The 13,308-nt window shown below is 41.5% G+C and overlaps 1 protein-coding gene across 1 annotated transcript in view; it reads right to left on the bottom strand.

Annotated features, from left to right (window-relative positions):
- ddb1 (damage-specific DNA binding protein 1) overlaps positions 1–13,308 on the bottom strand; it is a 66,311-nt gene that overhangs the window by 28,461 nt on the left and 24,542 nt on the right. The window contains exons 13-14 of the mRNA XM_047362891.1: positions 9,896–10,074; positions 6,101–6,264 (exon numbers count right to left, since the gene is read on the bottom strand). Of these exons, the coding sequence (XP_047218847.1) occupies positions 6,101–6,264; positions 9,896–10,074 (343 nt within the window). The remainder of the gene's footprint in view (positions 1–6,100; positions 6,265–9,895; positions 10,075–13,308) is intronic.

Raw genomic sequence — 13,308 nt, 5'->3', positions numbered from 1 at the left:
ATTTCCCAACAAATATATTTGCACTAAAAGCCCCCAGTTTGGGTGCGTTGAATGTGTTTCTGAGCACTGCAGTTGTTCCAAATGTTTGTATGGATGCTCCAAATGTTTCAATAAAGACAGTTTTTTCTATGAAAAAAAGTCAAAATCAAAGAGCTGCAGGCAACGGCCAAATGAGGCTGCACCTCTCTCGCACGTCGGGAGAGGGCAGCACCGTTCCACCAACAGTGCCGCAGGCCAGTCGCCTGGCTTCACGTCTCCATATGTGGCGCGCATGCGCACTCCATCCTTGGGTGGAGAGGACCGTTGCTATGGGTTACCGTTTACAGTTTTGCCGGAGACCACCCCGCTTTGTTGGCGTGGTAAACACGGCAGTAATGGCCCAAGCAGCAGAGGTTCTGAGAGAGGAGATAAATACACTGTTGGCAAAAGGAGCTATTCGTGCGGTTCCCGAGTCGGACATGAACAGAGGTTGGTACAGCCGTTATTTTGTTGTTCCGAAAAAAGGGGGCAGGCTTCGTCCAATCCTGGACTTGAGAGTTCTGAACAAATACCTCCGAACATACAAGTTCAAAATGTTAACACTCAAGCAGCTTCTGAGTGCTATCAGCCCGGGCGATTGGTTCGCCACGATCGACCTGACAGACTGTCTGTCTCTAGCGCCTCGCACATTTACAAAATGTGTAGAGGCAGCGCTAGCACCTCTCAGAGAGACAGGGGTCCGCATTTTAACTTATCTGGACGACTGGGCTTTAATAGCCAGTTCCAGAGAGCAGGTGACAGTGCAGCTGTCTCGGGTTCTGTCGCACATTCAAGCCCTAGGATTTTTGGTAAACTCTCAGAAAAGCTCGCTGATCCCAAGTCAGCAATTTTCATTTCTCGGTCTGGAAATATGCTCCCTTACAAGCAGGGCACGTCTTTCCGACCACAGAGTGGCCGCGTTTCACCGCTGCCTCGCTCAGTTTCAGTTGGGACACAAACTGCGTTTCCAGACCATCTTACAACTGATGGGTATGATGGCATCTATGATTGCAGTAGTACCGCTCGGTCTACTGAAGATGCGTCCATTTCAGCGGTGGACCCACTCTCACCGGTTGTGTACATGGCGTCACCGCAGTAGAAAGCTGACAATAACCACTGCCTGTATGTCACCTCTCAGCCCTTGGCGGGAACCAGGACTGTTGTGCCGAGGTTCGCCAATAGGGAGAGTAACCTTTCGCAAGGTGGTATCCACGGGTGCCTCCCTGAGGGGGTGGGGCGCGTTGTGCGATGGCATGGCCGTGAAGGGGGTTTGGACACTAGTACAATCCAAACTCCACATAAACTACCTGGAGCTCTTAGCGGTTCTGCTGGCTCTGCAACATCTCTGCCAGGTTCTGTTAAAACAACATGTTCTGGTCAGGACAGACAACACCACTGTGATTTCGTACATAAACAGACAGGGAGGGACTCGTTCACTTCCTCTCCTGAAACTATCTCACACCCTCTTACAGTGGTGCAGCATGCATTTTCTGTCTATCAGAACTACTCATGTCCCAGGATGACTAAATCTGGGTGCAGATTTGCTCTCCAGAGGCGGATCTCAGGTGAGAGAGTGGAGGCTTCACCCCTCCGTGGTGGCACAAATATGGTGTCTGTTTGGGACAGCAGCAGTAGATCTTTTTGCCACCAGAGCCAACACCCACTGTCCTCTGTTCTTTTCCATAACAGATCAGGATGCTCCGCTGGGAGTGGATGCCCTGGCCCATCCATGGCCCAATGTACTCCTGTATGCATTCCCCCCAGTGGAAATGATACTACCTGTACTAGAGAGGGTGCGCAAACAGGGTCTGTCCCTAATTTTGGTAGCACCCCGTTGGCCTGCAAAGTCATGGTATTCCGAGATAATCAGCCTGCTGGCAGCAGAGCCGTGGCAACTCCCCGTTTGCCGGGATCTCCTCACTCAGGCAGGGGGGGAGATATTTCATCCACACCCAGAGATGTGGAAGCTGCATGCCTACCTGCTGAGAGGTCCAGCTTATTAGCCAAAGGCCTCCCCCCTGATGTGGTGGCAACAATCCAGAATGCAAGAGCATCCTCCACTAGAGGCTTATACGCTTATAAATGGAGAGCTTTTGAGCAGTGGTGTGAGGACAAGCACATTGTTCCATTTCAGTGCTCTATGGTGGAAGTTTTAATGTTTTTACAGGATCTGCTGGATAAAGGTCTTTCCTTTTCCACAATTAAGGTCTACTTGGCTGCCATTTCTGCCTGCCATATTGGTTTTAATGGAGTCACACCAGGTGCTCATCCTCTGGCTGTACGCTTCTTAAAGGGGGTTCGTAGACTCAGACCTGTGATTAAACCCAGTTTTCCTTCCTGGGATCTCACATTGGTACTAGAAGCTCTTTGTGACCCTCCATATGAACCTTTGGAGTCAGTAGATGTGAAGTTCCTTTCATATAAGCTTGCTCTGCTTCTTGCTCTGACAACTGCAAAGCGAGTTGGAGACCTCCATGCTTTGTCTGTAAATCCTACCTGCATACACTTTTCACCTGATGGTTCCAAGGTCACCTTGCGACCCAATGCAACTTATCTTCCTAAGGTTATACCTTCGGACTACAGCTCCATGACTATGGAGCTTTCGAGTTTTTGTCCACCTCCTTTTGCATCTGAGGAACAAAGGAGGTTACACTTCCTGTGCCCTTTACGTGCACTGCGTAGTTACATTGACCGTACTCAGTCTGTGAGGTTGTGTGATCAACTGTTTGTGTGTATTGCTAACCCAGCAAGGGGGAAAGCTCTGTCCAGACAAAGACTCTCCCACTGGATTGTGGAGGCTATTTCTCTGGCTTACAGCAACAGGGGTCTCCCAATGCCACGTGGTGTGAGGGCTCACTCCACCAGGGGCATAGCGACCTCCTGGGCACTATTTAGAGGGGTGCCCATGAGTGACATTTGTGCTGCAGCCAGCTGGTCTTCGCCGCACACATTTGTAAAGTTTTATCGTTTGGATGTGACAACCCCTTCTGTGGCTCACTCTGTTCTTTCTGCTGGGTCTGAAGTGCTGCACTAGTATGCAGTGCATGATCCAGGTTTGATGGCTGCTCTGCGGGGCGTTTATATATGTCCCATACTCATGTGTTGTACTGAGTGAATCGACTGAAAGGGAACGTAAAGTTATGCATATAACTACTGTTCCCTGAAGGAGAGTAACGAAGTACAACACATTGCTGCCCCGCTGCTCAGCTGGGCTCGGTGAATAGCGGCTATCGAACTGAGTAATGACGATGATGACGGACAGGAATATAGTGCAGGCGGGGCCTGTCACCTGTCGTCATCACGTCATTTGCCTAGGAGGCGTGATTAGAGGTGGCTTCAGCCAGGACACGTAGGGCGTGATATCCCATACTCATGTGTTGTACTTCGTTACTCTCCTTCAGGGAACAGTAGTTATATGCCTAACTTTACGTTTAAAGATGATTTATCATTTACATGAACAAACTGGAATCTGTCAGACAGATAAGATTTAAACCAGCGTAGCGCTGTTCCCCTGATCCCTACAGCATATTCCAGCCTATTTAAGAGAATATTATGGTCGTCTGTATCAAATGCAGCACTGAGATCTAACAGAACCAGAACAGACACAAGTCCATTATCTGAGGCCATAAGAATATCATTAGTGATTTTCAGCAGAGCTGTTTCAGTGCTATGATGAGCTCTGAAACCTGACTGAAACTCTTCAAACACGTCATTGCTGTATAAATGCTCACACATTTGAATAGCAACTATTTTCTCAAGAATTTTAGATAAGAACGGAAGATTGGATATAGGTCTGTAATTTATCAAGTCATCTCGATCAAGCGAAGATTTCTTAAGCAAAGATTGAATTACAGCTAACTTAAAAGCCTGTGGTTCTGATCCATTTACTAAAGATAGATTAATCATATCTAAAATGGGGCTGGTAATCAGAGGGAATTTTACTTGTAATGAATCCCATAAAGTCATGGCTGCTGATAGCTAAGGAAATGGATGGCTCAGCAGAGCTATGACTCAAAGTTTGGCAAATGTACTAACATTCCCAACACTGTGCTTTAAAACATACAGCACTGAATTAAAGCAGGGAGCCAGCCTCATATGAATAATTACCTTCTTTTTCAGGGGGGCTACATTGTCTAATGCACCACACAGTGAGGAAGTTACACTATGTACAGAAACACGAATCTGTAAAATGGAAGGTCCAACACCAAGTGACTGAATTGCCTCCTCAGCTTGTAATCAAGTTTCACAGAGTAGGGAGAATGACTTCATTATATATTCAAGTACGTTGAAGTAGAAACACGTCTAAAAAGTTGTCATACATCTGCTTGAGGACTGGGGTGTGAGACCCTCGATTTAAAGGCTTCATTAATTGATTCAGCTGTTGCGTGTTAGAAATATTGTTAAGTTCAGAATAAATAATTCCCTTGCACAAACAAGGAAACAAAAAGATAGCAAAGGAAAAAGGAAGCATAGTTTGCAGGACTTTTGCAGTTAGAGGAACGGTGGCTGTCCCATCTGGAAGCTGTCAATAGCTGCCACCATATTCCTGAGGAGGCAGGTGGTGAAATACCCTCGACCGACTGATTCCAGATTACCTTCAATAAAACTTGGTGGCAGCAGCCAATCAGGTTTTAGTTTCCACAGTAAGATAAATGCTAAATGATGAAAGGCTCATTGTTCAAAGTGAGACATAAATCACTACTGACCCAAAAGCACAAGAAAAAGTCTGATCCAGTTGCCTCATAACTATACGAATAAGTCAAAAGAGGTTTTAAGATTCTGTTCAGTGGATCAATGGAAACTGGAATTTTTTGGGCCCGTCGATCAGCAGGAGGCAGAAAAACACCATACTTACTGTCAAAAAGCAGCTGGAATATCTATGACATCAGAGCTTTGCAAACATCGACTTTGTTGTTCTTAAGCCACTTTATAACTAAATTAATGGTGACTGTCAACTGTCTACTGGGAAGACCCAAGACTAGTCAGAGGACTCCTTTACACTACCATCAGTCATCCACACATTCACACACTGACAGTGGTAACCTACAATGTAGCCACAGCGCCCCTGGGCCCCTTGATCAGCATCAGCAGGCCAAGGACACAACGACAGACGGATGGATGGAATGTGGGTTCGAACCAACAACCCACCGGTTAGAGGACGGGCTCCTACCACCTCAGCCACATTCGCCCTGTGATCTGACAGTTTATGTTGATTTTGCAGTAATGTGTTCCTTCTCTTTATATGTCCCTCCAGCTCGTGTTGGTATAGGAGCCATTTCACTGTGGATAACAACACTCACTTATAAGCTTCAGCCAGCATCTTTAAACTGTCATTTGCATTTGTTCTGGGGTTGGTGTGCCCATTTGGCACCGAAACGTGTTCATGTCTTGGACACAGAACCCATCTCCTTCCTGAACGGTATGATGGGTGGACATTGCTTTGGTGTTTTTACTTGTTTGAGCAGATCAAAGCGACACTCTCAGAAATCTGGAAATTTTACCCAACGATGAACGAGACTTGTGGAAGTACATGCTTCTTCTACTGATATTTTATATGATTTCTTTTCATTTGTCAATGATGTGACAAAGGGAGGCAGTTTGTTTGTTTGATTTGCTGCCTTAAGATATGCCAACAAGTATAGCTGTCAAATGTGTGAGATCATCTGGAAAATATCAAATCATTTAGAGACATAGTAATGTTAAAGTATTCAAGCTTCTGACATTAAAGAAATTAATTAAACATATCTCTCTCTCATTTCTGGTAATCTTTAGGGACCTACAACAGGAAATATTCAGTCTGTTTAAATGTCAGAGAGAAAACATGGTTTGAGTCTTTTTACGCAGTATATGTAAATATCTGTTTAACTGTGTACTTGCTTTGTTTTACATCTTATATTTCAGTCAAATCTGCTATAAAGCATTTTCAGCCATTTGCTTTCATTGTGTTTTGCCTTGAATCTCTGTTTTTGCAGAACTTCGCACTCAACTGTGCAACAGAACAGATGGACAACATCTCCACCTGCCCTCGTGTCAGACAGATTTCCCTTTATCCAGTAAATTCAGCTATTTTTCCCTCTCTCACCTCCACCCAGCATCTCCTTGTGCAGAGCTGTGAAACAGGGCAGTCTGAGCACACGTGCTGAGATGTCTGTCCACAGTCCCACAGCGCAGAGCGTGGACTCGTTGCCACCCTCCCCCAGAGGCGTGATGTCCAGGCAGGCCACCTCATGCTCCATCTCTGTGGTGCTGAGGAGGAGGAGATGAGAAAGTTATAAGCGGCGTTCAATGCATGTTCTGTGGAGGTGTGATCGTGGCACACAGCAGACTGACATCGTTGGAAATAACTACGTCAATAACACTCAGCAACTACTTAGATTAATTTTTCATCTCATGTGAGCTGCAGTTTGTTAAATATTAAAACAATCAGCTGTTCAGTCGCACATTGAGGTCAGGTTCAAAATTTATTAGAGGACAATTTAATTGCGATCAAATTGTCTACTTTGGTAACATCTCTAATTAAGCAAAATACTGTCCCTAAAATGATACTGTCAAATGACATAAGTTGCTTCATTTAAAGTAGATGACGTAATCTGAGTTTTAAACAAATAACTGTGTAAACATATTTACACAGCTAGAGAGACCAAAACATTTGATGTACAAAGCAATAAGACCGCATCAGTATTGTTCCACTATTCCGTCTCATTTTGAATTAACCAAATTATTCCTATAAGCAATGCAAATATAATGAATATTTTCAATTTGCTGAGAGCATTTGCACTTAAATAGCTTCTGACAGGCGGGTTCAGTCTTCAAAACATGATTAAGCAAACTAGGCCTGAGTAACATTGAAAGTATTCTGTGCCTTGCAGTAAACCAGCTGGTTATTGATGCAGTCCAAACACCATTTCATAGCTCTGATGAGTCTCTTCTATCATTTTATTACTTACAAACACTCAAAGAGGAAAACATTGTGCTTCAAGCGGCCCTGTTGGCCCTTTTAAAAGCCATGTTTCTCTCTCCAAGAGAGCAAAAAAATTAAAAACAAATTTTGTACTTTCTTTTTACTGCGAAAGAAAACCAAAGACAGCATGAAGGTAAACATTTAAAATGCACCACAAAGGGAAACCCAGTCTGAAACACCTCAGAGCTGCACCCAGATAAAAACAACATCAAGGCGTGCCTCAGGACCTCTTACCAGGCTTTCAGGCTAAAACAAATTTCAATTTTCAAACTGTGTCAAGCTGAAGACAGGAAAACGCTCAGTAATCACACATTGAACAATAATAATACTAATTTATTTCCCTTTCACAGCAGGAAACCCTTTCTTTGGTTAAACTTACAGAGGTACACCACAGGGCATTGTCTGATCTTTATTAAACATCGTACACTAAAGCATGTGCAAACAGCAGTCCTAACACCAAATATCCTGATCAGAGACACACTTATCAGGCTTTTCCTGCCTAATACAGATTTCCACTTTTATTTGAGGTGTTTGTTGCAAATAATTCAGATGTTTAGTGACTCAGGACTAACACACATGTGAAATTAAATAAAAGTGCAGCAAGTTATTTGATAGAGAAAATAGTTTCATCTGAGTTATCAGATTATTCTCATTTAGACCCCTTGGGTCATCAGAGACCTCATCATAATTTGTTCCCAGGACCAGAACTAAACAAGAGGAGGCAGAATGTAGTTTTTGTGCTCTGAAATCAACTGCCTGAAAACCTCTGATGTGCAGAAACTGTTCTTCTAAATCAGGACTGAAAACATTACTATTCACGGCAGCTTACCCACTAAGGCCAATGGCTGCCTTATCCTTTCTATCATGCCATAGCTTTTTATTTGCTTGAATATTGTCACTGTTTGTTCTTTTTAAGTGATTCTGTCTCTTTTTTTGGAGCTCAGATCTGATCAAGGACAATTTGAGTAAAACACCAATTGGCAGTAAATCTCCTATTTTCTTTTTTTTTTTTTTATGCTGTGAGAGATATCATTTAATTTTAAAGCTAAAATTGATCAAGGAAATTATACTTGACCCAAAAAGAGAGAGAGACTATGAAGCCTTGTTCATCAGTAATAATGTGATTCAACAGCAGTTTTAGATATCAGGGCATACAGCTGGATTGTTAGATTGTAATTTGAAGTCGGGCATTCATGTTGATGACCTGTCTGCTAAACCAGCTCAGAGACCATCCTTTTTACGCAAACATGGACATTTAGGAGGCAGGTTCTATTTTTAATACTTTGGATAAATTGGTTATGTTTTTGATTTAATTGTTTGTATTTTACTGATCAAGTTACTTTTGATGTTATAATTTCTGCAGTGGTTTGGACAGCAAACCTTTTTTGTTTTGTTTTAAATGCTTCAGAAATAAACTTTCAGTGAAGCAGATCAGCAAAAAGATGTATTCATTTCTAAGTGCATCAGATCAAGCTTTTTGTATTACCTCATCAATTATTTTATTCAATAAGTAAACATTTCTTGGATCATTTTCTAAAGAGACTGTAATCTATAGTTTTTAGTTTTTTCTTATTTTTATTTTACTGATGCTGCATTGAAAATAATTTGTTGTTTTTGTAATACAAAGTATGTGACTGAATAAATGAGTAATTTGCATGATTTATGAGGAAGATTTTTACTGCAGTTGTATTACATCAGCAGCACAGTCCACATTGTTTTTCTCAGTTTCATGCAAATTTTAGAGACCAAAACAAAACGTTCAGTAGTATTTGCTATGCAGTTTCCATGCCTGAAGGTATACCTCGGGAGACATTTCTATTCACTTCTGGACACAGGTGCAAGCTGAGTAACAGAAATGGAGTCAACTGGTAAAGAGTTTAAGGAATAGTTGGTACGGGGGGTGAACCAGGCCTCACTGCTGGTAAAAGTCATCTCCTAAATAGAACCTGTCTGACAACATGAAGTAGACTAAAAGATTTTTAAAAAGTAACACATCACATCACAAAGTTATTGACATCAACAAGACTGGAAAGGATGACAGTCATTTCTAAGGCAGTGAACCACAGCGAGAGTTGTTGTACAGTGGTGAACCTTCCCAGAGGTGGTCAGCCTACCAACATTACTCCAACAGCGTATCAATGAACCGTCAAGGAGGTTACAAAAGAGAATAGAGAGAACCCATAATAATATCTGAAGCACTGCTGTGGCCTCGCTTGCCTCAATTTAGAAGGATTTTCATGATTCAACAATAAGAAAGAGATGGGGCAAAACTGGTAACCATGTAGAGGTCCAAGATCCAAACCTCTGATGACTGAAATAAACACAATGGCTCGTCATACAATTGCCAAAACACATCTAGATGATCCACAAGACTTCTGGGAAAATATCCCGCGGCCTGACAAGGCAAAAGCCTGGAACTGCTTCAGGAACCGGACCACTTACTGTAGTTGACGGAACCATTAATTCTGGTCTTTGGCAGAAAATCCCAAAGGATTGAAGCGCACTTGGGCTGATTTAACAGGACAATGATCTAAAGTACTCCGATAAGTCGACCTTTAAATGGCTCAAAAACCTTCCCATGTGGCTGAATTAAAACAACTCTGCAGAAGAGAGTGGGCCAAAATTCCCCCACAGTAATGTAAAAACTCACCGCTAGATATAAATGCTTGATGGCAGATATTACTAACAAGGACAACATGGCCAGTATTTAGGTTCAGAGGTCAATTATTGTTTAACATAGGGTCCGTTTGGTTCGGATCCCCTTTTCCCGTATAAAACTAAACCAATATTTAAGAACTGCTTTTGGTATTTATTTGGTTGATGATCTGAGATATTCAACTGTAAGCAAAAAGTAAAAACTGAAGAAAGCTGCAAGGGAACAAATACTTTTTCACAGCACCGTATGCTACGTCCCACCTGATCTGTTTGAGCTCTCCAGCTAGGATCTGTAGGTAGTAGAGCGCTCGCCCCACAGCAAGCACTACTTGTGTATGGTTGCAGGCGGCTACGCTGATGTTCTTGCCCTGTGGCTCCTTCCACTCACTGACCAAGGCCTTGCTGTCCTGAAGCACCAAGCGCACAGAGCCTGATGTGATCTGGGGGGACACAGAGGTGTTTTAGGAAGAACACATTTTCTGGAAGCAAACCTTAAAAGGAAATAAAGAGCATAGCTTTACTTGTGAAGCTTTAAGAAAGAAATCTTGAAACGGAGACCTGATTTTAATAGAGTTGGAGATAGCAAAATAAACATCTTTCTTTTCATTGACAAAGAGGCATTCAGGAGATGCAGAGACCATGTTTAAACAGAGTTCATTTAGTCTGAGCATTAACTGGGGAGAAGATGCACGTTGAAAACAAGATCAAATGTGGAGCAAAAACAAAGCCGACTCTGGCATCTTATTTAACAGAATCTAGCAGAATTTACTGTTTCTTGATGGAAAATCTGGAAATGAAATTTGCCGATTCATCAAAAACTATTAAGCTGGTTGGTTATTGTTCTGATAAAGAAATGTTCTTTTTAACGAACATGTTCAGGAGGAGTTCATTTCCATCTGACTGTGTTTGTAAAAGCTTGAGAATTCAGAACCTCCAGCTGAAGCAAAACACCCATTTATTATTATTTACTGTAACGATTTAAAAACAGCCAGAAAAAGGAGCCACAGAATCCTCCTTATTAGACTGCAGCTGGTATACAGAAGAGTGGAACTATAAATGGAGGCGTTGCCTGTTTGCAAGGCCACGTAATACGACTGCGTAATGAGATGTGAAAGCAGCATAAGTTCAATACGGGAGCCTTGAAATCAGCTGCACAAGGCGGATGACTAAATGGTCCAGTTTCTAAGGTTCGTTTTGGTTTGCAGAGAGCTAAAGTCAGTTCTTGCAAAGGCGTTTTAAATTTCGGTCAACATTCAAGTTAGGTTTTTTAATCCGTCCTTCTTTATGTTGGAACTCCCTGATGGTTTGCAACAGTATGCATCTTGAATTAATGTGGAGTTTTATTTTACGCTAAACTGCTGTGCTTTCGCATAATCATGCTTTAAGCAAAATACTTTGGTTTTCTGGCTCAGACTCTGAAAATAAACATGCTACACAAGCTGTTTCACATTGTGCACCACTACTAAAACTTGCTTTTTACTACACCCAATGTTTTTAATGAGTAGAAAGCATTAATCATGGCTGATTTTGCAGATATCTGGTAACAAAACAATTGCCCTGGAGAATGTTCAAAAAACAAGTTGGGCAATCACCAACGTGGTAATAAAGTGTTGTTACTTAGAATTGAAACACATTGCAGAACTTTTCTGTGCGAAGGATCCACCCTGGGCAGGGTATTATTAAAGTTGAATTCATGCCCCCCTAGAGTCAATACTTTGTAAAACCCCCTTTACCTGGAATAACAGCTGCAACTCTTTCGGGGTTTGCCTCTAAAATCTTTGCACATCTGTAGGATGAATTTTCCACCCTATTCTTTGGACGATTCAACCTCAATCAACTGGAAAGCTTCTGTGAAAAGCAAGTTACAATCCTTCCCACAATTCCCTAATTGGATTCAGTTCTGGGCTTTGACTAGGCCATTTTTACACATTATGCTTTGATTTACACCAGGGGTGGCCTCTTGAGTCCCTTGTAACTCTGGCTTTATAGTTGAGTGTTATATCTCTGCAATGGATCGGATGTTGTCTGTTGTGTTCCATGGTCTTCATGATGGTGTTTGTTCACCAATGTTGTCTAAAAACCTTCACAGAACAGCTGCATTCATACTAAGATTAAATGAAACATGTGAAGTCTGTTAGACAACGTCTGAAGGCAAATAGTTGCTCTGATGGTTATTTAGGGGTATCAAAATACAGCGGTTGCACATTGATAGTTCAGATTTTAATTTGCAGGTCCAATTTCAAACCATTTATCATTTTCTTTCAACATCACAATTATGTGGCATTTAGTGTTGTCCCATCACATAGAATCAAAATAAAACATATTGAAGGTTGCAGCTAGAATTTCACAAAATGTGAAAACGTGATACTGGTGCATGCCTCTAAATTTCACAAAGAGAGATAAATAATGACATCCAAATCACGAACGGAGATAGAATATCAAAAGTAAATAACCAAGAGAGTCAGCGTATAGCAACAACAATGTGATGCAGTTATGCTTTTTTCAAATCAAAGTGTAGATTTGTTTCTGATCAAAATCAGAAAGCTGCCCAGAAAGACCAATTAGTACAGAGCCCATTTAAAATAAACATGCAGCAAAGCATCTACATGATAGTAATACGTGATGGTTCACAGAGAATACAAATATCTCATTAAAGTTGTATTTATGACCAATTGCTCTGTTCGTTTCACATTAGCTCTGATTTAATCTGCTGCTCCCTTTGAGGGGGCTTTTCTTGATACTCAGCATTGTTTACAAGCTGCGCCTTTAGATTTCTGGCCTTATAGTACATGCTGAGGAAGAAGGCACATTCGGCCTGCATGGACCTGTTAACCGAATGAGCTGCACACAGTTTTTACTGCGAGGTTAATTAAAACAGCAAAGCTGGGGCAGGATGACAGACCTAAATAATGAGATATCCTGATGCTACGGGCTGCAGAATCAGGTGTTATGAACAATGCTTTCATCTTACAAGAAGTCATTTCATTACCAGTTTATATAAAAGCATGTGATTACATCTTTAAAGAGTAATTTCTGCAGTGTTTTCTCTTTTTATTAATTATAATGCTGCAAACACCTACTACACAGATTATCTGTTATTTTCAATATGGCAGCTAAAGGCCAAATTAATTTTCTCCTTGTGAAACTTAAAAGTTTAATTCAGATAAAAAAAACTTCTATCAAATTACTTTACATTAGCCCCGGAGGTAAGAGATGTGTTACTGCTTTTAGTTATGGAATAATCTAAGATTTCTGGGTAAATATTGCACACCTGCGAGGCAGCAGAACTATGAATATTTTCCCAGCATTGGAACAGGAGCAGAGCTGTCACAACAGAATAAATATGTATTTAAAAGAATGCCCTGCAGGAATGATCTTTTCAGAAATACGGCTCAAAGCTGAATTTAAATGGAGGACAGTATTCAGGCACGTGTAAAATCCATTATACTCTGGACTGTCCCTTTAAATCATTTAGGAATCTGTCCTAGCAAAAGGCCACAATTAAATATACATATTTTCTAATACATTTTTTATTGAAAGAATTAAATATATTTTAAACTGGAACATGTAAAAACTGCAGATATTTACATATTTCTACTGTTTTTGCTCGCTTGTCACATTTAACTGTTTTACATCATTTTTAAATCGGACGAACAGAAACCTGAGCAAACACA

Source organism: Girardinichthys multiradiatus, chromosome 4 (assembly GCF_021462225.1).
Source record: "Girardinichthys multiradiatus isolate DD_20200921_A chromosome 4, DD_fGirMul_XY1, whole genome shotgun sequence".
NCBI classification, from domain to species: domain Eukaryota; kingdom Metazoa; phylum Chordata; class Actinopteri; order Cyprinodontiformes; family Goodeidae; genus Girardinichthys; species Girardinichthys multiradiatus.
This window is presented reverse-complemented; position numbering and strand designations above follow the sequence as displayed.